The sequence below is a fragment of the Papio anubis genome, chromosome 13 (assembly GCF_008728515.1).
Source record: "Papio anubis isolate 15944 chromosome 13, Panubis1.0, whole genome shotgun sequence".
Lineage (NCBI taxonomy): Eukaryota > Metazoa > Chordata > Mammalia > Primates > Cercopithecidae > Papio > Papio anubis.
In genome coordinates, this window is record NC_044988.1 from 82,310,261 (window position 1) to 82,334,688 (window position 24,428).

Genomic DNA, 24,428 nt, shown 5'->3' on the forward strand with positions numbered 1-24,428 from the left:
TCTGTGGAGTGCCCTGGCCTTGACTGGAGCGATTGGATGGCAAAACAAAGACTGTGTCTAGAATTGTCGGGGTCTGTGTGGCTGGTACTAAAGACACCAGGAGAATGATAGGTGTCTTAAATGGCTTTCCCCACCTTTTCACATTGCTGCTCTTTAAGAATTTTTAAGTATATTTTCTTTTTCTGAGAGAGTCATATAGTTCCATTTCCAAAGTGGCTTTCTGACTTTTGAAACATAAGCAGGGCAGACTTCGCTGTGCAGTATGGAAACTAAACATGGAGCAGAGGACTTGCCATAGGCCTGGCTGTGGCCTGTTCTTTTTATTTTTGGAGATGGAGTCTTGCTGTATCACCCAGGCTAGAGTGCAGTGGCACGATCTTGGCTCACTGCAACCTCCACCTCCTGTGTTCAAGCGATTCTTCTGCCTCAGGCTCCCGAGTACCTGGGATTATAGGTGCACACCACCACGCCCAGCTAATTTTTGTATTTTTAGTAGAGATGGGGTTTTACCATGTTGGCCAGGCTGGTCTCAAACTCGTGACCTCAAGTGATCTGCCCGCCCTGGCCTCCCAAAGTGCTGGGATTACAGGCCTGAGCCCCCACATCAGGCCTGTGGCCCATTCTTCGTCAGCTGCTGAATGGTCCTCAGAGCTGAGAAAGTCCTAGGTTGGTTTTGGTGAGGAGTTACTGGTGTGGTGAGGTTCTGCCAGTCTATCTTCATCATGGCCTTGAGGGAACCTAATGGTGAATGTTTGTCTTCATCATTTGGAGGTAGTGGTCTGTGCCTTAGGAATTTGACATGGTGGAGGGCTGGTCCATCCCTGGATGGGAAAATGCCAGGGCTCATCTAAGTCCTGTCCTGGTGGGGCTGTGGTTGGGGTTCCTCTCTGAGTTCGAAAGGGCGTTTAGGATCATCTGTTTCATTTGCTCATGGTTGACACGAAGAAACAGACCCTTGTGGGTAAATCTTTATCTGTTGCATGGCCACAGGACTATACTCCTTAGTGACCAATCAGCTTGTAGCTGTGTGTTTACTACTTGCCAAGAGGCAAACTGGGTGACTTCAGGCTTTTCAAGCCTGGCCTCTAGTTGTATCTCTTTCAGGACAGTTGTGGCTAGGTATGTTCTGTTCCCTTTGGAGGCAGAGAGCATAGAAAAATAGGGTCATTATCAAGGCACTCAGAACAAATGGAACAATGTGAGTTTAAGCCGTGAACAATGAGAACAGCTTGTACTGGAAAGACGGTTGAAGGCATGTGTCACAAGGTTATGTGTGTGGGGGACAGGAGGGTACAAAGGTTAGTTACCCTTAAGCCCAGACTCGAGTTAAATACCTTGCAGACATCCACAGGTGAGCCCTTATATAGGATTTCACATTCTGTAAACTGTGTGTATGTAAAATGAAATTAGGGTAGCGATGGACTGAAAGAGACCCTTTTGAAGTCCTCACCACTTTTCTGGCAGTGCCTTTTAAGTATTAGCGTTGTCATGACCAGGCCAAGTGTTGGAGAAGCTTTATTCATGAAGATTTGGGCAGGACCATCTTATTTCCCACACTGCCTTATCCATAGAAGGTGGTCAGCAAGTATGTAATCGAATTGGACAATTTGGTAAATTTGCAACACTTACAAATATACAATGATTGCACATTGTACATCTTATTTTTAAGAGATTTATGTTAATGCGCATGCTTATCTCAGGGGTCTTGGTGAATGATTGGGGTGGGATGAGGGTCTGAAGTAAGAGTGGATGAAGAAGGCTGTGGCTGGAGACTTGGATGACATATGGGAATGAGCTGTGCAAGGGTCAGAGGATGGAGCATTTTAGGTAGAGGGGAGCAGCCAGTGCAAAGGTCTGAAAGCTGAAATGAGCTCAGAGTCTTTGCAGATCAGAAAAGCTGGTGTGAGTGGAGCCCGGTGAGCAAAGGAGTAAGTGGTAAGCGGTGAGGTCAAAGAGAGGTAGGAGCCTGGTCCTGCAGTGGCTTTTTTTTTTTTTTTTTTGAGACAGAGTCTCACTCTGTTGCCCAGGCTGGAGTGCAGTTGCGTGATCTCGGCTCACTGCAACCTCCGTCTCCTGGTTTCAAGCATTTCTCCTGCCTTAGCCTCCTGAGTAGCTGGGATTACAGGCGCGCGCCATGACACCCGGCTAATTTTTTGTATTTTTAGTAGAGACAGAGGTTTCAACATATTGGTCAGGCTGGTCTCGAACTCCTGACCTTGTGATCCACCCATCTCGGCCTCCCAAATGCAGTAGCATTTTAAGACCAACTTAAAGGCTAGCAAGAGTCTGGACTTTATTCTAAGGACTAGAAGGGAAGCCATTTAGTTTTATGCAGGGAGATGACAGGATGTGATTTTTACTTTTAGAAGACAACTGGTGCTACAGTATGGAGAATAGATTGTAGAGGATGAGAGTGGTGGTTGAGAAGGCCATTGAGAAGGCTGTCACAGGGAGCCACGGGCAGAAAACTAGGTGGTGGAGCCTGGACTGCAGTGGTAGAGACGTAGGTGGATTTGGGGTATATTTTGGATGACAGGCCAATGGCACTTGCTGCTGTAGTGATGCAAAATAAGAAAGGAATTGGGGTTTTTGGCTTTAGCAGCTGGGTGGATAGCAGTACTGTTTATTGGGACGGGGAGGATCCAGGGAGGAACAGGTTGGAGCAGTTGGGAGTCCACTGTTTTGGGCATGTGGAGTTCAGAATGCCCCCTAATCATTAAAGTGGAGATGTCATGGCAGTTGGTTATGAGTTAGTCCAGAATGGGAATAGAAATTTGGGAGTCATTAGTGTATGAATGGTGTTTAAATCTCTGAGACCAATGGAGATCACATGAGGAGATGTGATTGAGGTGCGTAGAGTGTCAAGGCCTGCGCCTGTGGTGTGGTAATATTTATTGGTCTATCACCTTAAGAGGAAAGAACAAATAGCAAAGGAGCCCACGAAGGAAGGGTTGGTATGGCAGGAGGGAAGAAGTAGAGGATTGCCTCCGTGAAGCCAAGATAAATGTTTTAAGAAGCAGCAAAATATATCTGTTGGATTTAATAATATGGACATTGTTTGTAATCGAGATTACAAGTGTGAGATGTGGATGCAGAAGTTTTGGTTTAAAGACAAAGTTTGTCTTCCAGTTGGAGATAACTTGGATAACATTACGGGGTGGTCCTTTTCAAAAGCCGGTTTAAATTGTCAGGTTTCTTCAGCCTCCCCACCTCTTCCCCACAGGGCCACAAGGTGGCGCTAATGAGTCAAGCTCCGGGAACGCGACCAGTTGGTGCTGTAGGTTGGCCATTTCCGGTGCCTTTCCAAAACCGAAATGAAGATCTGGAAGATTGAGTTGTCAGGGAAAAAATGTCCCCTTTCGTGAACAAAAGAGATTATACAGAGTGGCCAATTTCTTGCAGCTAAAATAATGTGAAGAAGCAGGATGTGAAATATACATGATTTCAAAGGATTTTTTTAAAATTAGAAAAATATTAAAATGAAAACCTGAGATTCCCAGTAATGGCAGACTGAATACACATTTAAACTTCACCAAAATGACACTAAAAGGATTTTGAAAAAAAGTCACAAGCCCACAGACAAGAGCAACAGGCAAGGAGGCAGTAGCAGTACAATTTTGGTAAGTACTAAATGACTCAAGCTGATTTTGAAACCGACAGTGGGGGAAAAAACTGAGAAGTCACCTGGTTTACACTGTGGAACCCTCCAAAAAGGTCAAGAGTTGGCAGCACCACGCCCCTCTGGGACTGAGGTAGAGCTAAAGAGAAGAATAAATCTAGAGTCTGTTTAAGAATCCTAGCTTCCGGCTGGGCGCGGTGGTTCAAGCCTGTAATCCCAGCACTTTGGGAGGCCGAGACGGGCGGATCACGAGGTCAGGAGATCGAGACCATCCTGGCTAACACGGTGAAACCCCCTCTCTACTAAAAAATACAAAAAAAAAAGCGAGGCGGTGGTGGGCACCTGTAGTCCCAGCTTCTCGGGAGGCTGAGGCGGAGATAAGTAAACCGGGGCCGGGCTTGCAGTGAGCTGAGATCCATCCACTGCTCTCAACCTGGGGCTGACAGGCGAGACTCTGTCTCAAAAAAAAAAAAAAAAAAAAAAAAAGAATCCTAGCTTCCGATCCTCTCCTCTCTGCTGACGCAGGGGCCACTTCCTTCTCCACTTTGGCAGAACTGGGGGTCGATTCTCTGGAGGGGGCCTCTCTGGACCAAGAGACTCTAGGCACACTTGAGGGTGTTCAGTGATGTTGGGACTCTTCTCCTGCTTGGCTCTCAGCCTTGGATCTTCCATGCAAGGAGGAAAAGAGCCTTTTCTAGAAAATCTGGATGGGCCAAGAGAAGTGACCCACAGATACGGATATTGGCTGGCGGTGGAGAGCCAGGGTGGTTCCTCAGTGGAAGGACCCAGCCGAGTCTCCTGTGGAGAATGTCAACAAGCCCTCTGAGCAGAGAGCTTTCAATCCATTTCCATGGAATTTCCCTCTTGGATGGGTGGACAGATAAGGATCACCAGATATGTAAGGGAAGATTTGAATATGAATATCAGAAGTAAAAACAAAGAAGAAAAAGCCTACTGAATGAAACATTGATGGAGAAGAACATTTCCACAAAGAAAAATTGTTAATATTTTCCAAAAGAGAAGATATCACAGCCATAAAACAATAATTTTTAAAAATTCAGAGAACAAAGAGCTCTTGGAAATTAAAACCATGATAGGAATAAAAAAATTAATAGAAGAGTTAGAAGAAAAAGTTAAGAATGTCACATATGAAAAAAAACCAAAAGAGAATTGGAGGAAAAAATATGAAAATTAGAGGATTAGACCATCTGAATAACAAGCGTGCAGACAGAGAAACAGAAATGGGAAGTATCAAAGAAGCCATTCAAGGAAAAAGACCAGAAGGGAAGAAACAATGTATTACTGGTTGTTCTGCCTGATGAGATTATGTATGACTTCTCCCCCTCCTTTAAATTTTCCAAATTGTATGTAAAAATATCTCTTAAAATGAGGGGGTAATGTGTGGTTTCAGTATTACCAACATTGCCCCAGGACATCTAAATCACAGGTGGTTCTGGTTTCCATAGAATGAGTGTGTAAAAGGAGCATGTTGAAAGGGGTAACCTGAACTCAGTCATTTAACCGGAGCTGGTGCTATCACTAGGACCAAATCAGACTCATTTTCCTGCCTGCAGGAAAGTGCCCTTCTAGAGGGCTGCCCTAAGCTGCAGGACTATGTGGGTATTTTATTTTTATTCTCATTTGTTCTTTGTTAGTGAACACCCATTACTCTACATGAATTCCACTTGGGTCTTGGGTCGTCAGCCCTGGCCTACAGGAATATGAACCACCCATCCTGCTGTTCTCTACCGGGGGCTGAGCTGTTCCTGCGGCCTTGGTATCCTCTTCCAGCCTTGCATCCTAGCGTCCCTCTTCCACAAAGCTTTGAAGCTGAAAAACTTGGTGGGCTTGAAGAGGCCTTTTGATAGCTGCTGACCTTTGGCGCTGGGGCTCTTTTTCTGCCTTTCCCCCTCCCATAGTTTGTGAGCCCACAGCCTTGGCAGAGGAAGACATGTGCAAGAGTCTGGGGGTGGGGAAGGGACGCTGCGCTTTCCTGTAGATACTGACCACTGTGGTCTTTCTTGGGACAAATCCAGTGCAGATGTTGAAAGCCAAACCACAGAATGCATCTGTCATCCAACTCTTCTAAGCATTTTGTCTTTGTAGATAAAGGCTGTTTGATTAATATTTCATGGATGACGTAACTATAGACCTCTTAATGACTGTTATTAATTTGTTACAAACATTTGGATGACAGATGTCATCTATGGGATGTTTCTATTGTTTAGCCTTTTTATTATAGAAAAATTCAAACATATCACAAAATAGAGTGAAAGCAATAAACCCACATCTATCCCAGCCATCCCATGTGGATCCCAGCCATCCTGCACGGATCCAAGCCATCCTGCGCGGATCCCAGCCAGCATCAGCAGTCGCCCACTCGTGACTCATCTGGTTCTGTCTCTCTCTAACGCTGCTCCCAACTCCCACCCCGTGGTTTAATTTAACACAAATCCTGAAATCATATTATTTCATACAGAAACATTTAGTACGTATCTCTAAAATACAAGCATTTTTTTTAAGGACTACCTAATTATGTTTAAATATCCAGTTAGTGTTCAGATTTCCCAGTTTGTCTCAGACACAGTTTCTGTTTATTTTTCCAAATTGAGATCCAGACAGGATCTATACATTGATTGGTATGTTTCTTAAATATTAAAAAATCCTTCTTTGTCCATTTATTTTTCCTTGTAATTTATTTGTTAAAGAGTCATTTGTCAGCCGGGCGCGGTGGCTCAAGCCTGTAATCCTAGCACTTTGGGAGGCCGAGACGGGCAGATCACGAGGTCAGGAGATCGAGACCATCCTGGCTAACACAGTGAAACCCCGTCTCTACTAAAAATACAAAAAAAAAAAAAAAAAAAAAATTAGCTGGGAGTGGTGGCGGGGGAGGGGGGAACCTGTAGTCCCAGCTACTGGGGAGGCTGAGGTAGGAGAATGGCGGGAACCCAGGAGGCGGAGCTTGCAGTGAGCCGAGATCGCCCCACTGCACTCCAGCCTGGGCGACAGAGAGAGACTCCGTCTCAAAAAAAAGAAAAAGTCATTTGTCTTCTCTTCACTGGAAAATAGAGATAGTAAAGTTCCAGATTATTAGGACCACTTGAAATCGCAACAAAATGTTCTAATGTTTTAAAAAAATAAGTGTCCGAGAGGAATTTATTCCATGTCTCTAATTAAAAATCACCTTGTGAGCGTGAGGCCCTCCTTGGGCACCCTATGTACAATTTTGCCTTCCCCAAACCCTTGGTACTTACCTTCCATTCCTGTTTTATTTTTCCTCCTAATACCCAGAGCTACCTACTGTATATTTTACTTGCTTCTTGTCTGCCTCTCCGCTAGAATATAAGCTCCACATGGTTTTGTGATTTGTTCTCTGCTCTATCCCCATCCCTGGCTAGATGAATGAAGATGTATGAAGGCAGGGCAGAAGCAGCGTGGGGATGGGTGTGTAGAGGAGGGCAGGTGGCGTGAAGCGTGAGGAGGAAATTCTCACTGTGCCCTTCGCCTTTTTGATGTGTCATATCCATGGGATGCCGATCCCTGTAAAGTTCCGTGAGAAGTTCAGATGATGACTCTCTTCTGCTTGTCATTCAATGATGGAGGGGCCTCTCTGCAGACGCTGGCTTGGTCTCTTGGCCTCTTTACCCCACTGCCAGCTCGGGCCTCATCTCAGAGCCACAGGCTGGTTTGACCAATTTTATCAATAGAGACTGGGCTGGGGACCCATCCTCTCAGAACATCACCAACAGCGTGCAAAGGCGTCCCAGTGAGGGTGGCGGTCATCAGCAGTTTGTCTTGATTCAGAACACGTTGTCCAACCTTTAGCGTGGTTGGATCGTGGGCCAGCTGTGAAGCCACATACTGGAAGGCAGCAAGAACAGCCTGAATGAGCCACTGCTGTGCCATGAGCCAGGTGTGGCCTTGAACAGGGCCTGCCACCGTCCCTTGGTCTCCTCATCTGTAGAAAAGGGATGATGCGCGTTCGCCTCTGCAGGGTTGCTGGGAGCCTTTTGTGCTGTCCGGCGATGCAGGGCTGTTAGGGTGGATCCTCCAGTCAGCCTGCGTGAGAGGGCAGCATTCTGGCCACGCTGGAAAACACTGAGAGACCGAGACCCTGCCTCTCCTGTGGGCCAGGGCAGGCCCAGGCTAACTGGATGACATAAATCTATAAAGTAAAAAAAAAAAAGTACTTTGTGGACTTCATATAGCCCAAAAAAAAATCTAAATCTATTGGTCTGGTACCATCAGTAGTAAAAATCCTACTGGGGAGGGATATGGTTGGATCTGCAGGCTCCCTCATCTGTTTTGGGCATGGGGAGAGGAGACGCTTTTGGACTATTGTAGCTGAGTGGGGTTGATGCATCTCCTCCCAACCCCTCACAGTCCCAGGGGTCTTGCAACCCCAGCAGTGCCCCCAGGAACCCCCAGGCTGTGCTGGTATTGTCTTAGGAGGTTCTTGCCACACTGACAGTGTGTGTCTCTGGGACAACTCATGCTCTTTCCTGGAAGCGCTAGTCTGGATATGTGGTACTGGATGTTTTTTCCAGTAAGGTGCTAGGCGTCCTGTGAAGGGAAGTGCACACCAGTGGTGAGCAGCCTGCACAGCCTCCACCCTGCCGTTCCATTGCACCTTGGGGAACCACATTTGCACGTCCATAGAGAAGAGGATTTTTACTACTGATGGTACCAGACCAATAGATTTAGATTATTTTTGGGGCTATATGAAGTCCAGTATGGTAGCCACTAGCCATGTGTGGCTCTTTTTAAGTTTAAATTCAAAGAGTAACATGAAATAAAAATGTAAACCCAGTTCCCCAGTCCTGCTAGCTTTGTTTCATGTGCTCAGTAGGCACGAGGAGGCAGTGGTTCCTGAATTAGTGCAGGTTATAAAACATTTCCATTATAGCAGAAAGTTCCATTGAACAGCACTGTAAATATTCCTATTCAAAGATGAATGAGTGTGGGGAGGAAATGTCAGGGCACTTAGGAGACAACTGAGTGGCAATTGACGGAAAATTATTGTAATTTTAACCTCATTTTCATTTCTTGATAAAATACTTTTCAAGCAAACTTTTCAGAGGAAGACTTGAGGTTCCCAGTATTGACACATTCCATTAAAAGGTTGAAACCGCAGCACTCTCAACTCTTCAGTTGCCTGTCACATTTTAGCACAGTCAGGGACACGGGGTGCCTGTGCTTAGCCAGGGGGTGACTCCTTCCTGCTCTGACTCCACACTCTGCTGGAAGGTCCCCTATGGGGAAAGTGCCTGATTAGAAACCTCCATAGCAATTTATTTCTTTTGAGTTAGTGGAAAAGAAAGGTCTCATCACTCTTGGTTTGCCACTTGTGATTCTACTAAAGGAAGGAAAAAGAAAGCCGTTGATGAAACAGATACTTTTCTAGAAGGTCTGCTAGAAGCTTTTCTGTTTTGCTTAGTGGGTTCATAGCAGCAGAGCTCAGATGAAGTGAGGGGAGCCCTGGGCACAGATTTACGGGGGCATTCACTCTCAGTTGCCAGCGTTGTACTACATGGGCCAAAAAGGGAGTGTCCCCTTACATTTTGCACTCCGGGTGCCTGGCTTGCCTCACTCTTGTCCCATCCTGAGCTGGCTCTCATGGGGCCCATTGACCCTTCACTCTGGTGGGCTGGCTGCATGGTTCTAGGAATTCTGGACTTGCACATGTGTAGCCCCTTTAGCACATACAGACACATACTGTGTCTGAGCCTCTGTCACACTGAACCCCTCAGGTAGGGAGTGCATCTCTCTGCTCTTTCTACACCTGGATCAGAGTAGAGGACTAGTAAGTGGCTAATGAATGATTCAATGAACAGATCAGTCCGCTAGGGGTCCACTCACTGAATTGAAGAGTGAAGAGTTCTCTTAGACTTTTCCTTTAAGATTTCAGAGAACATCTAGCATTGTAGCCTGCAAAGCTCCACATTTCTGCACAGCTGGGCTCTGGCTGCACACAGTGAAGCGGAGAGTCCTCCCAGCAGTGCGACAATGGATGGGTGCTGTTTCCCTTACTTGCCTTTTCCTAGAGTTTCTTTCCTTTCAGCATCAGGGTTTAGTTACTTTACTAGAAACCCCAGCCTCAGGAGTGGTTCTCTTCTCTTCCCTCCTTTCCCCTGCTTCCTCCAGAGTTTCTGCCATGGTCAGACTGTCCTAGAAGCACATGGCTGGGCCTGGGGTAGGCCTCAATTTGGGGAGGCGTGGGGGAAAAGCAGCAATCACCTGGGGGTGGGAGGCCCCTTTGTGGACTCAGTGTTACATGCTTCTCTTCTCTGCCTCCCACAGAGTGTATTAAAGAAGAGGGACCAAGTTCAAGCAGAGTACGAAGCCAAACTGGAAGCTGTGGCTCTGCGGAAGGAAGACCGCCCCAAGGTCAGGGAAGCCACCTGGGAAGGGCTGCAAAGCTGTGGTCTCCCTGCTGGTGCTAAGTAAATTCTCATCTCTAGATCTGTGTGACTACGCGTGGTCAGTGCCGGCTGGGCTACGTTGATGAAGTTGCCCTTTTTCACTCCCTTTTCTGTCCTACTTCTGCGAGTTCCTAGTGTTCACTTGGGATTGAGTTTTCTACTGTTTCCTGGGCCTAATTTTTTTTTTAAAGACTTAACAGCTCTGCCATTCATCAGCAGTTCCTTGCTCCATAGAATGGCATTGCAGAGAGGAGGAAAGAATAGCCTAGATCAGTGCTTTCAAAGTGTGGTTCATAGGCCCACAAACTCTACAATCCATGATGAGGAAAGTATAGAAGCACTTGGAAACTTCTATAGGAATTTGATGTTGCTGCAGAACCAGTTGTACACATTGTGTTGAACACTCGAGACGAGCGTGTTAAACTCGCGTGAGGAGTTGCGCGTGGAGCAAGCTGCATGCTGGTTCTGCACAGCAGGACTACAACTTGGTCAAATTGGGGAAAAAAGCCAACAAAAAGTGGCCCTTTACTCCCCAGAGATCGAGCACCACTAGTCTCGCTTGTCTAGGATGCCTTCTGGCTCCAGTGTTTGTAACTGCTCAGTGGGTTCACCTTGCCCACTGCCTAGACAGAGCTGATTTATCAAGACAAGGGATTTGTAATGGTGTAAGAGTAATTCATGCAGAACCAGCTGTATGGGACACTGGAGTTTTACTATTATTCAAATCATTCTCCCTGAGCATTTGGGGATCAGAGTTTTGAAAGATAATTTGGTGGGTAGGGGCTTAGGAAGTGGGGAGTGCTGATTGGTCAGGTTGGAGATGGAAATATAGGGGGTGGAAGTGAGGTTCTCTTGGGGTCTTCTGCTCCTCGGTGGGATTGCAGAACTGGTTGAGCCAGATTACCACCTGGGTGGTGTCAGCTGATCCATTGAGTGCAGGGTCTGCAGAACATCTCAAGCCCTGATCTTAGGTTTTACAGTAGTGACGTTATCTCCAGGAACAATTTGGGGAGGTTTAGGCTCTTGGAGCCAGAGGCTGCATGACCCCTAAACCTTAATTTCTAAGTAGCTAATTTGTTAATCCTGCAAAAGCAGACTGGTCGCCAGGTAAGAAGGAGGTCTTTTCAGGAAAGGGCTATTATCAGTATTGTTTCAGAGTCAAACCATATACTGAATTCCTTCTCAAGGCTAGTTCATCCTATGCCCAGAAATGAACAAGGACAGCTTAAAGGTTAGAAGCAAGATGGAATGGGTTAGGTCTGATCTCTCTCACTGTCATAATTTCCTCAGTTGTAAGTATTGCAAAGGCAGTTCTCTGTTTTGGGTCTAGACAGAGGATCACAGTTGTAAAAATGCATCTGTTGTATTGATCACCCTGTTTGTTGTCTTTCCCTTCCCTGAGCCAGGATTAAAAATGAGTAATAATGGCCAATATGCAAGTGCTTGCCCTTGCAGTGTGCTAAGCGCTCTCACTGTCTCTTGCACGTTTGCTCTACACAGACTCACAGCTGGCCCTCCAGATCCATGGGTTCCACATCTGCATATTTAGCCAATTGCAGATTGAGAGTATTGGGGGAAAAAAAAACAATAAAAAATAATAATACAACAGTAGAAAATAACACAAGGAAAAAAAACTAATGCAGTACGGGTTGCCTGTCTCTTATCCCAAATGCTTAAAATTAGAAGCGTTTCAGATTTTGGGATATTTGTGTATACATAATGAGCTATTTTAGGGGCAGGACCAAAGTCTAAACATGAGATTTATTTCTGTTTCTTATACACCTTATACACATAGCCTAAAAGTACTTTTATAGAATATTTTAAATAATTTTGTGCATGAAACAAAGTTTTGACTGCAACCCATCACATGAGGTCAGGTGTGGAGTTGCCCACCTCTACCATGTTGACCCTCAAAAAGTTTCAGATTTTGAGCCAGGCACAGTGGTGCAGGTCAGTATTTCCTCTTACTGGGGAGGTTGAGGTGGGAGGATCCCTTGAGGCCAGGAGTTAGAGGCTGTAGTGTGTTATGATTGCGCCTGTGAATGGCCACTGCACCCCAGCCTGGGCAGTGTAGAGAGACCCCATCTTAAGAAAAAAAAGGTTTTGGATTTTGGGGCATTTTGGGTTTTCAGATTGGGGATGCCCAACCTGTATAACAATGGTGTACAAGGTATTTATGTTGTATTAGGTATTATAAGTAATCTAGAGATGATTTAAAGTATACAGGAAGCTGTGCATTGGTTATATGCAAACACTACATGATTTTATATAAGGGGCCATTGTTGAACATTCACAGATTTTGATATCTCAGAAGTCCTGGAACCAATCCCCACCCCACCCCACCAGATAGCAAGGCGACAACTGTGTGTGTGTATGTGCATGTATGTGTAAAATCTCATTGATTCCATACCACAACCATGAGGTTTAGGTACCTTTATTATCCCCATTTGAGAGGTGAGCACACCAAGGCCCAATGTCACACAGCTAGCGCTGGTAGAGCTAGGATGGCACCCTGCCGTTTGACTTTAGAATCTTGCCACGTACCATTCCGTCACTCTGCCTCTTTTTGGTTTGTAAGTGGAAGGTGTATTTGTTTTCAAAGAGGGGGGTGAGGGTGGGGAACATTGGTAAGATAATAGCAAGGACCCGCATTTCAGGGAAATGGTTTGACATCAGAGCTGCGGGGTTTTCCTCTTTTGCCGTGGTTCCTGCTGCCGCCGCCATGCCAAGACATACCTGGAAAGGAACCAGCTTTGGAATTTGAAACTCACACCTCAGAAATGATACACCCTGGCTTTGTGTAGTGTCTTTAATGTTAATTGCATCACAGGATCACTGCAGTGGTCATCTGAGGCCCAGAGGGAAGACATTGTTCTTTCCCTGTTTCATGGGTGAGGAAATGAGGCACAAAGGAGCTGGATAAATTGCCCAGCCTCTTTGATGCCAAGTGGCTCTCTATCCTGTGCACGTTTGTTGTGTTAATTCCCGCATCACCGGTAGTGGTCTACACCAGAGCGTAAAGGCTGCATATATCTACAGAAAGGCAGATGATGAGGATTGGAACTGTGGTCACTGGCCCAGCGTATGCAGCTGGCACCCTCCCTCTGGTTCCTCCTGCCACAGCTGTTCTCCTTCTTCCATCCTGTTTGTCTGTCATAAGGGAGGTGACAGCAGAAATGCAGCCATATACTCACAACTGCCCTCTGCCTGTCTGTGGCCTGCTCCACTGACGAGTCCTGAACTGGCCTGTGATATTCTGGAACATCTGCTGAGCCATGTTTTGGTCTCATTTTAAGGATTGACTTAGGATGATTTATTTGTGTATATTTTTAAAGTTTCCTTTCAACGAAGGGATTTAAAGGGATGACATAGGATGATTTGTTTGAATATGTTTTAAAAGTTTGCATTTAGCCCGCAAATGTAAAGATGTAAGTCATTCACAGAAAAACAGATAACTACATGATCTCACTTAATATGTGAAATCTAACAAAGTTGAAGTCATAGAAACAGAGAATAGAACGGTGGTTGCCAGGACTCAGGATGGGGGAAATCATGGTCAAAAGGTACAAACTTTCAGTTATAAGGTGAGCAAAATCCTGGGTATTCCATGCACAGTGTGGGTGGTGATGGATGTGTTCATTAATTTGATTGTGATCATCACTACACAGTGTGTACATGTATCAGATCATCACGTCATATGCCTGGAGTGTATATACTTTTATGTGTCAGTTACATATTGAAGGAAAAATAGAAGTCACTTTTCCTGGCTAGGGAGGGAAGGAGAACCAACAAGTTCTGCCACTGGCCTAGTTTGGAAACCGAGGATTCTGCATCTATAAAGACATCATGTGTGTGGTTCTGTAAATAGCATCTGTACAAGCTCAGCACTGAATACAAGCTTTCTCAGAGGCTGATACTGTTATTTAATATGTTCAGCCCTATACAGGACACATTCATTTCCAAAGCCAGGAGCTGAAGGTTCGGAATAATAGGCCGAGTTAAGTCTTAAGCACGCCTGGCTTGCTGGCTGCTGGAAGCACACGCCAGGCTTGGAGCAGTCTCGAGCAGAGCGAGACACTGGTTTTGGCGCCCTCATACCCCACAGCTGCCTGCCAGGGCTCCCGGCCTCACATTCCTGTGGGTCTGGGTGATTCCTGTCAACTCCCCGCGCTGTGGAAATCTTTGGCTGCTGCCATTCTCCGCCTTCCTGGACTCCACTTACCCACATGGCTCATCCTCTTGGCCACGGGAATTCTACCAGAGGCCGAGGGTTTCCTCCCCGTCAATGAAAATGACTAATCAGTCCTGAACACACACCTGCGTTCTCCTAGCACACTGTGGCCAGGCTGTCTTCACCTTCTCTCTTCCTGGTGGGATGTTGAACCGTGCCACATTCACTTTGCTACTTATTTAGCAATTGTTATTTTTAAAGACAAAATGGACTGTCATGGTGGTGTGCCAGTGAGTGTAAAGTAGCAGTGGCGGCAGCAGAAATCCTTTGCCACCTTTGGGTCTGGGGCAGCAGCTGCCTTGGTGGGCAGAGGAGGGTGCAGTTGGCAGCCTGTCCAAGTCCGGCACGGTTCAAGCACAGGATTTAGAATCGGAGGGCCCTGGGTTCAAAGCCCAGCTGTGCCCCAGCTTGCCTGGATCTGCTCCTCAGCCTTTGCGGGCCTCCGTTGCCTCACACACGTGATTGTTGTGATGCTGTAAGGTGCTTGGCATAGTGTCTGACGTCAGAAGTAGTGTCTGACGTCGTGACAGACGCTCCCTTGGAGGAGCCTTCCGTGTCCACACTGGCTGCAGTAGGAATGTGGCTGGAGAACTTTGTTTTCTGGGTTTGCTGTCACATATTTTAAGAAGTCCCTTTTCTGACCACAATGTTTTAGACATTGTTTCCTGGGTCCTCAAGCTTCCCCTGCCTCCCTACCCCTCCACACACCTGTCCTCCCCAACAGCCCATCAGGAGGTTTGGTGGATGCCGAGGAAATGAGCAACTTAAGGTTTTTGCTGTGCTGTGCCTGATGGAGTTGTGAGTTCATGAAGCCAGAGCTGCTGTTGACGAGATTTTTTTTTAAAAAGCCAGGGAATTCAGAAGTGGGTTAGGGCTGATTCTATCCCAGGGCTTCGGCCAGGTCTGTTGGGAACTGATAGTGGGAGCAAGGTAGCTCAGGGGACTGTCGCAGGAGTGCTGGGGAGGAAAGGGCCCCTGGTATGGGCATGGCCAGCAGAAGATCCGAGGGAGTCTGGGGGCTTACCTCGTTGTCAGGTGAAACCGAAACCTGAAAAACTTGCTCCAGATAATGAGGGAAAGTTGATTTCTGTGGAGTCATGGATGGGCATCAAAATCTGATCACTTTTTTGTAACCCAGGGTAAGGAAGTGGCCTCACCTGTCTCCACGACCTTCCCTGTAAATTTCAAAGTGGGGTGATCCTCTTAGGGGAGTCCTAGAACGTCTTGGGCTGGAGGACTGCGTGCTAAGGGCAGAGGGTGCGGAGGCCTCTGGAGCTGGGGAAGAATGGTGGTGTTCGAGAATGCAAAGTTTTGCTTTGTGGTTGGGCTAAGGCTGGAGAAAGCTTAGCAGACACTGAGGTAGTGATTCCCAGGCAGATGGAGCTTTGGAGACTTGGCCTTCTCCATGTTAATTGTGAGGTTGGAGAAGCAACATGCACTTACATAGTAGGGGCTGGCTGCCTTCTGCTGGACCTGTTGGGCCACAACCTGGTGTACACCTTAGAATCTAACCCACCATGGAAGGTAGAGGGCATCAGAGCTCTTACAGAAGATGAGGAGAAGCTGAAGAACTGCATTTAGAAAGGGACCGGGAGCATCTGCACCCTCGAATGACAGTGAGGGTAACGGAGAGAGAGCTTTTGCCTTTTCCTGTCTTCCATGTTGGACTCTTCAGTGCTAATACAGTCGGTATAACTAGCTCCAGAAAGAACAAAGAAGGGATGCCAGGGACAAGGCTTCACAAAATTCCTAGTTATCTTCAAAAGGTTAAAAAAAAAAAAGCAGGGTGCTGTTTTAGGCCCTGACTCACAAGTAGCCTCATCCTGGGTGCAGTGCCAGCTGAAGAAGTTTAAATGGGTGGTGTTGGAGTGCAGGTGAGGACAGATGGGCCACGTGGAGGGGACCTGGGGTGTCGGTGTGGAGGGGGGCGGGCGCGTGGTGTGTGTGTGGGGCGGGCGTGTGGTGTGTGTGTGGGGAGGGCACATGGCGTGTGTGTGGGGAGGGCGCATGGCATGTAGGGAGGGTGTGTGTGGCATGTAGGGAGGGCGTGTGGTGTGTAGGGAGGGCGTGTGGTGTGTAGGGAGGGCGCGTGATGTGTAGGGAGGTCGCATGGTGGGCATGTGGGGGGGGGCGGGTGTGGTGTTTTGGGGGCCATGGAGGGGAGTGGGACATTGGTGTGGGAAGAGTGGGTGTGTCGTGTGGAGGTGACTGGGAGTGGAAAGGTGCACAGAGGTGTTCCTCTGGTTGAGAGAAGAGCAGAAGGAAGGTGGAAATTGGGCTCTCTGGACAAACCTATTGAAGGCTGTAGACCTTGGACAGCTCTTAGAACCACCAGGATGGTGAATGTTCTGGAATGGGAAAGACGTGACAGGTAGTGAAGTGAGAATGCCAATTGTAAACTGGTAGCAGGGAGACTTCTACATACAGAGCTTCTGCAGACCAGAGAGTGGGGCTCGGTGTCTGTCGTTTCCAGACCCTTCTGGCAAGTGAGGACCCTCAGCGTGGGGCAGAAGACCAGGTGCCTCCAGTCTGAGCAGGCGGAACTCCCCCAACCCCTCAGCTGACTTACGTCCCACCGCAGCCATCCTCTGCCAGTGCGGCGGTTCCCATGTGATAGATGGGGGCCCGGGGTCAGGGGAAGCGTGGAACTTAAGTGCCAAAGTTTACAAATGGCGGAGCCGGTATGGGGCCCGGGTGCATCTGGCACCAAAGCTGACGCCTTTCCCCAGGGCGCGGGCCCCAGCAGCTGTGCTCCCTGAGGGGGCGCCCTGCCTTTCCCGAGGCAGGTACAGAGAGTGCATGTGGCCTTCCCTGGGGCTTCACTCTCATGTCATCGTGCTGGGGAGCTCGTGGCTTTCTTGCTGTCAGCCTCTCTGCTCCTCATCTCATGCCCTCACCTCTCCCTCCCTCACTCCCCACTGGCTATCCTCTGAAGTTTGTTTTTATCTATTATTAAAGAAAGCCTTCATTCAGAGAGCCAGTGACTTTCTATTTGCCCAATTCCATGGCTGCTTTTCAAACTGGACCCTGTCTCAGTGTATTCTTACCTGTTTTCACCTTATAGCTCAAATAGACAATGAAAACGCAGTTGCTGGAAGCTGGAGATGACCAGCCTGGGGGCTTTGGCTTCCCAGAGGGCAGGGGACCAATCTCGCTGCTACTCACACATTGCCAGTTAGAGAGCCCTGTCCCCTGCTCACCCAGCAGCATGTGGCTGTCACTGGTCCTGGAACCTGTCCCACAGTGGCCACAAGTTCCCCTCTCCCCAACGCTTTGGAATTATATCTGTCTTGTGTAGTTTGGAGATTTTCCTAACCTATGGTCATCATGAGAGCAGATAATGTGACGTCTCCAACCCAGCTCCAAGAAGGAGACTTAGGTTGAGATTTCTGTTCTAGGGCCTGGAAATGCATGGCACATGGAAGGAGCTCAGTAATGCTTTTTTTTTTTTTTTTTTGAGGTGTAATCTTGCTCTGTTGCCAGGCTGGAGTGCAGTGGCTCGATCTTGGCTCACTGAGTAATACATTTTTAAATGAATGTTGGTGAATTTAAGTTACTATCCCATTCTCTAGTACACAGAAATGCACAGTCCCATCTACGTGACTCTTCTGTCATTGCACTAACAACCTGTATTCTGTAATGGAAATTATCATGAGAGATTGGGAACCAATGTGAAAAATGCAATTTTGTCCCATCTATATTGTCTTTTGATGTCTTATCTGGTGATATTTTTCCTTGGTGTCATGATAAGCAACACCCAACCATTAGCAGTGCTGTGCCATCTCAACATCCTTCAGACGCATGGTAGCACAACCGTAACAATACCTCAGTCACAAAAATTAAAACATTGAGATGAGAGGAAATGCTGAGGGTGGTGGCCCACACCTGTTATTATCTCAGCACTCTGGGAGGCCAAGACGGGAGATCGCTTGAGCTCAGGAGTTCCAGACCAGCCTGGGCAAAGTAGCAAGACCTTGTTCTACTCCAAATAAAAATATTAGCTGGGTGTGATGGTGCGCATTTGTAGTTACAGCCACTCTGGAGGCTGGGGCAGAAGGATTGCTTGAGCTTGGGAGATTGAGGCTACAGTGAGCTGTGATTGCACCACTGCACTCCAGCCTGAGTGACAGAGCAAGACCTGTCTCAAAAATGAATAAAATTAAAAAGAAATAAAAGGAATGCTTAGTGTTACTGGTCAGTGAATTTATTGTTACAAGGACACTATCCAAAAAGAAAAGAAAGGTGAGAAGAATACACGCCTGAGCCTGAGTGTGAGTTGCCAGCACTCCCCTTCTTCGCGTTGGGGAACTTCACAAGCTGGTCACAGACAGCACACCCCAGTTCCTCTTATTTTCTTATGTTTAATCCCTCCATCCTCTTCTAACTCCTACCACCCCGGGCTTCTCTAGCTCTGTTCTCTCTGATTCACCACCACCTCCTCCTCCTGTGCCCGCCTTTCCGAGTGACTTTTGCGGAGTCCTTTATTAACCCTATACATGCTGGCTTCTCTGTGAGTTCAAACCTTGGGCCCTGCCTCCCTCAGCCCCACTTTTCCCTCCATATATTTAAAAAAGATTATATTGTGGTAAAATATACAGAATATAAAACTTGCCATCTTAACCATTTAAAAGTGTACAGCTGAGTCGTGTTAAGCACATTTACGTTGTTGTGCAATCGATATCTGGAACTCTTTTCATCTTGCAGAACTGAAACTGACTCATTAAACAACTCTCCATTCCCTGTCCTGCCAGCCCCTGGAAACCCCTGTTCTACTTTATGTCTCTATGACTTTGACCGTTCTAGATACCTCGTATCTTGAATAATATAGTATTTGTCCTGTGACTGGCTTATTTCACTCAGCCTAATGTCCTTCGTTTATCCATGTTGTAACATGGTAGAATTTCCTTCGTTTTTGAGGCTGAATAATATCCCATATATATGGGACACACACACACACACACACACACACACACTCATACATATACATACCGCATTTTGTTTATCCATTCATCAGTGGACATCTGTGTTGCTTTCATCTTTGGGCTACCATGAATAATGCTGCTATAAACATGTGTGTACAAATGTCTCTGAGACCCTGCTTTCAATTTCTTTGGATATATACTCAGAAGTGGAATCCAGCAGGATCATATGGTAGTTCTATTTAAAATTTTAAACTGTTTTCCATAGCAGCTATACTGTTTTATAATCCACCAACAATATACAAGGGTTCTAGTTTCCCCATGTTCTTACCAACATTTATTTGCTCCTATTTTTTTGAGACAGAGTCTTGCTCTGTCACCCAAGCTAGAGTGCAGTGGCATGATCTTGGCTGACTGTAATCTCTGCCTCCCAGAGACCAACCAGGCTGGTCTCAAACTCCTGACCTCAGGTGATCTGCTCACCTTGGCCTCCCAAAGTGCTGGGATTACAGGTGTGAGCTGCTGCACCCGGCCTATTTTCTGTTTTTGTTTTTTTTGTTTTTTTTTTTTTTATAGTAGCCATCCTGATGAGTGTGAGATGCTATCTCATTGTGGCTTTGATTAGCATTTCACTAGTGATTATGATGTTGAGCATCTTTTCATGTCCTTGTTGACTGTTTATCTTCTTTATTTTTATTTTTTTGAGATGGAGTCTCGCTCTGTCGCCAGTCTGGAGTGCAGTGACACAATCTTGGCTCACTGCAACCTCCGCCTCCCTGAATCAAGCAATTCTCCTGCCTCAGCCTCCTAAGTAGTTGGGAACTACAGGCACACACCACCACGTCCAGCTAATTTTATTGTATTTTTAGTAGAGACAAGATTTCACCATATTGGCCAGGATGGTCTCGATCTCTTGACTTTGTGATCTGCCTGCCTCAGCCTCCCAAAGTGCTGGGATTATAGGTGTGAGCCACTGTGCCCAGCCGACTGTGTATCTTCTTTGGAGATATGTTGAAGTCCTTTGCTCATTTTTAAATTTGGTTGTGTATTCTTTTCCATAAGCCTTTATAAAAGAGCTATGTTTGATTTTCTTGTTATCTCACCCTGCTTTGTGGAGGGAGGTGTCACTCTTCCCCTGGCTGCAACTGCCTCCTTTCTCTGAGCTGTGGACCTGTCCTTCATTCTGAGCCTTTGGTGGCACTAGTGCCACCCTAGTCATCCGGACTAGAAACTTCAGGCTTCTCTCTGACTCCCTGTATTTTATTTCTCATGGGCAGCCAGTTGCCAAATCTGTCAGTCCTGTCTCCACCAGGTTGGTTTACTCCATCCTCTCCCTTCTGGTGTTAGAGCCACCACCCTGGTTCCAGGGTGCCCAGTGCAATCTCATGCTAATATATAGTTTGGAGATGATTCATCTCTGGTGTCTCATGAAATCTCAGGGTGGGGTAGCATTGGCAAAGGGTGGCATAATGTTTGGGAGAACATATAATAATATAGTTTGTATTTGGAAGATGAAAACCTTTTTCATAACACATGAAATAAAGCTTGAGGAGCAATGCAAAGGGTAGATTATCTTTTGTGAACAGCACATTATAATATTGATAATACTGATAGAAGCTAACAAATGTTTATTGAGCACTTACTATATGCCAGGCACAAGTGTGTCACAGGTGTGCAATGACTATCTGGAACCAGTGTTGCGGGCATAAGAAGAATTTACCAAGACAGTTGTAGGTAAAGAAAAATAGATTTATCAGAGAAAGTAGGAAAATACATTGCAGGAGTGCAACAGGCAGATCAGCAAGAAGGGAGCTGACTGACAGGAAACAAAGGCTTGCTGGGGATTTCATAGAATGGTGCTTGTGCTGTGTACTGAAGGGGGCTTTGTGCAGTGCTGGTAGCTCCAAGGTTGAATGAGCAAACTTGCATTTTTCTATTAACTGCGAGTCTGGTGATAGCTGGGTGCAGGAAGATTGTGTTATTAATATTTGTGCAGGATATGTGTCCTGGACCATGAAGAAAGGCAGAAGTATACCTTAATCTGCCTTCTCTTTTTGCTTTCCCTTGGTCCTGCCAGCCCAACTCCCCCTTCCTAATTAGGACTCCATAAAGCGCTTAACACATATTAGCCTGTTTGACCTCATGACGACCTTGTGAGGCAGAGGATATTATTAGCCAGACAGAGAAGCTGAGGCCAGGTCCCAGGCCACACACCTGGTAAGTGGCAGGCGGGGCGTGCGAGCTAAGCTCTGGAAGTTTGATTCTAGAGCTGTCCACTGCAGCCGGAGGAAGCGTGGGGCTTTTTCTGTTCTCCGGAAGTGGGCATGAGTTAACTGGGCCTCAGGAAACCAGGCCTTTGGGACGAGCCCCAGCCTCTTCATTCCCTGCCACCCTCCGCCAATCTTGCGAGCTGCAGTTCCCTCTCCATGCCGCTGTGGGCCCTGCGGCCTGTGCATGATAACCTGCGGTGGGTCCCCGTGTCCTCTCCTCTGTCCCTTGCGTGTACTGCCAGTCTGGAGTGCCTTCTGAGTGGTCACACATCTCACATCTGTCATCTTTAAGGAGCCGCCTCAGTGCCGTTTCCTGGACGAGGCCCGATCTTCCCAGGTTGGCCTCCCTCTCCATCCTCCTCAGCATGCTTATCACGGGGGCTCCAGGGGAAGCGACAACACTTGCAACATCTCACCTCAGTGTCTAGGCATGTTCCTGTTTCTTCCCAACTAGACTGTAGGTTACGGGAGACAGGATTTGCCTGTCAGGACCCAAGCACTTTTGTATTCCTCAGTGCCAAGCACAGAATGTGTTGTGAAACTGAGAAGCCAAATATTTCCCAGACCGAGGCTCAGATAGTCATAAAACCCACAACCGTGGTTTAGACCCTAATTTTTGTAGGTCAGTCAGAGTTCCTATCTCCAGAACAGACCTGGGAATCTTTAAACCTGGGAATCTTTCCTCTGTAAAAAGTCCTCTGATTCAGAGACCCCGGCTGCCCTCTTCACCACGTGTCCCAGTGAGGTTCTCTTTCCAGGCCTTTCCATTTTCTTCCCACAGCAGAAGTTTCATTAAGCAAATAGGAAGTTGCTCATAAGCACCCTCTCCCCGATGCAAATATGAGCAGTGGCCAGGAGACAGGTGAGGGAACTGGCCTGTGCCTGTGGGAGGTGAAGCCAGCCAGAGACGCTGGCTCGCTGGGCATCTTTCCACTGAGGCTGATTCCTGGAGTGACTCTGGAGAGGCAAGACCGGGATACGTGGTTTTTATTTCCCTTTTTCCTGAGGTGACCAATAGTAATGGGTGGTCTTGGGAGGAGGCAGAAGAGACTTAAATCATGACATCAGAAGAAAAACTCAGTCTCTGACCTGGTACGGTGGCTCACACCTGTAATTCCAGTACTTTGGGAGACTGAGGTGGGAGGATTGCTGGAGGCCAGGAGTTCGAGACCAGCCTGGACAACACAGCACCACCACCACATCCTACTTATCGTAGAGATGGGCTTCTTGCTATGTTTCCCAGGCTGGTCTCAAATTCCTGACCTCCAGCGATCTTCTGCCTTGGCCTCCCAAAGTGCTGGAAGGCATGAACCACTGCACCCAGCCCAGTACTTTTTTTCCTTCTTCCAGAAGCTTACGTACTTTGAAGAAGGCCTCTTTCCCCATCTTAACAGAAAAATTCCTTGCTTTTTAATTTCTTAAAGTGTCAGTTACCTCTTTCTCTCCAGCTTATCCTGGTTTCACCCATGTCTAGTTCCCCTGTCAGGCACATTCGAATTCGCTTGCCTTGGCTGTCTCTTCCCCGGCTCCTGTGTTCTACAGCCATCTCCACGTGGTCTGTGGAGAAGACGGCTGAGTACCCTGAAGGTGTCCAGCTCCCTCAGGCCTGTCTTTCTCATTGGCATCATTCTGGGTCAGCTCCTTGCCCATGAGGCCTGGGTATAAACCTCCTCGATCGGTGGAAATAGACTCCCAGTGGTGAGCCATGGCTTGGAGACAGTTTGGTTCATGGCCCCCAGCGCACTGAGCATACAAGGAAGACCTCACTTGTGGTTGGGATACATTTGGCAGATTGGGGGTTTGACCTAGCTTTGGGCATGTTGGCTCCCTGGCCACCATTAGGGCCCAGTGGGTGCTTGAGTTAGGAGAGAGAAGCCAGCTTTCGGAAGTGCTGCAGCCACAAGGCCCACTGCAGCTGCACAGGATGGGTGAAACTCACCAAAGCAAAATGAAAGTTGTGAAATTTCAAATGACATAGTTCCCTTTTGAGAAAGTTTTGTAAACCTCTTTAAGAAAAACTTGAAATAGCCTGCTGTGTATTTCTTCTTTGAATTTCAGATTTTTTTTTTTTTTTTTTTTGAGACGGAGTCTCACTCTGTCGCCCAGGCTGGAGTGCAGTGGCGCTATCTCGGCTCCCTGCAAGCTCCGCCTTCCGGGTTCACGCCATTCTCCTGCCTCAGCCTCCTGAGTAGCTGGGACTACAGGTGCCCGCCACCTCGCCCGGCTAGTTTTCTGTATTTTTTTTTTTTTTTTTTTGTTCACCGTGTTAGCCAGGATGGTCTTGATCTCCTGACCTCGTGATCCGCCCACCTTGGCCTCCCAAAAGTTCTGGGATTACAGGCGTGAGCCACTGCACCCAGCCTGAATTTCATATTTTTTTTGACATGCATAAGTAACTTTCCTCCTATTTTCTCAGACGTCTCTAACTATCCATTTTGAAATATCTGCTATTGGGAAAAGCATAATTAAGCCTCCAGTTTATTTATAATGTGGGGTTCAGAGGAGGCAGCTGGCCAGTAGTTGTCTTATTGCAATTCTCTGATTAATGAGGAAAGGCGTCATTAAGTGTCACAGCGATGGAATATTTCATGTGATCTGGGAAAACCTACCTCTTTTCTAGTTCTAATATAGGACACAGGAAAATAGCAGGGCAATGCAAATACTGCTGTGTATTTGCAAAGTCTGCATACACTTTCAAGTGTGGATGAGTAAATCCTTAAAGGAACCAAAGACATATGACTCTGACTTGCAGTGTTTCTTCTTCCTGTGTGTAAATGGGGGTGTCCCCCACGAGTCTCTGTTGTGTTTGGATGGGTTTGAAGATTCGGGTTAGGAAAGCCCCTTTTCAGAATTCCTCCTTAGACCTGAAAACCCAAGTCTTTGCTTCCAAATAAATGCCTCCAGAGGACAGAGCATGTTGATGGCATTTTAATGTAGGGCTTTAGCCTTTGACAAATGTGTGCTCAG

At 47.0% G+C, this 24,428-nt stretch overlaps 1 protein-coding gene across 5 annotated transcripts in view; it reads left to right on the forward strand.

Annotated features, from left to right (window-relative positions):
* SNX30 (sorting nexin family member 30) overlaps positions 1 to 24,428 on the forward strand; it is a 125,189-nt gene that overhangs the window by 89,339 nt on the left and 11,422 nt on the right. For all 5 annotated transcript variants that reach the window (XM_003911352.4, XM_009188268.4, XM_009188270.3 and 2 more), the window contains exon 7: positions 9,920 to 10,006. In XM_003911352.4, coding sequence (XP_003911401.1) covers positions 9,920 to 10,006 — 87 coding nt within the window. The remainder of the gene's footprint in view (positions 1 to 9,919; positions 10,007 to 24,428) is intronic.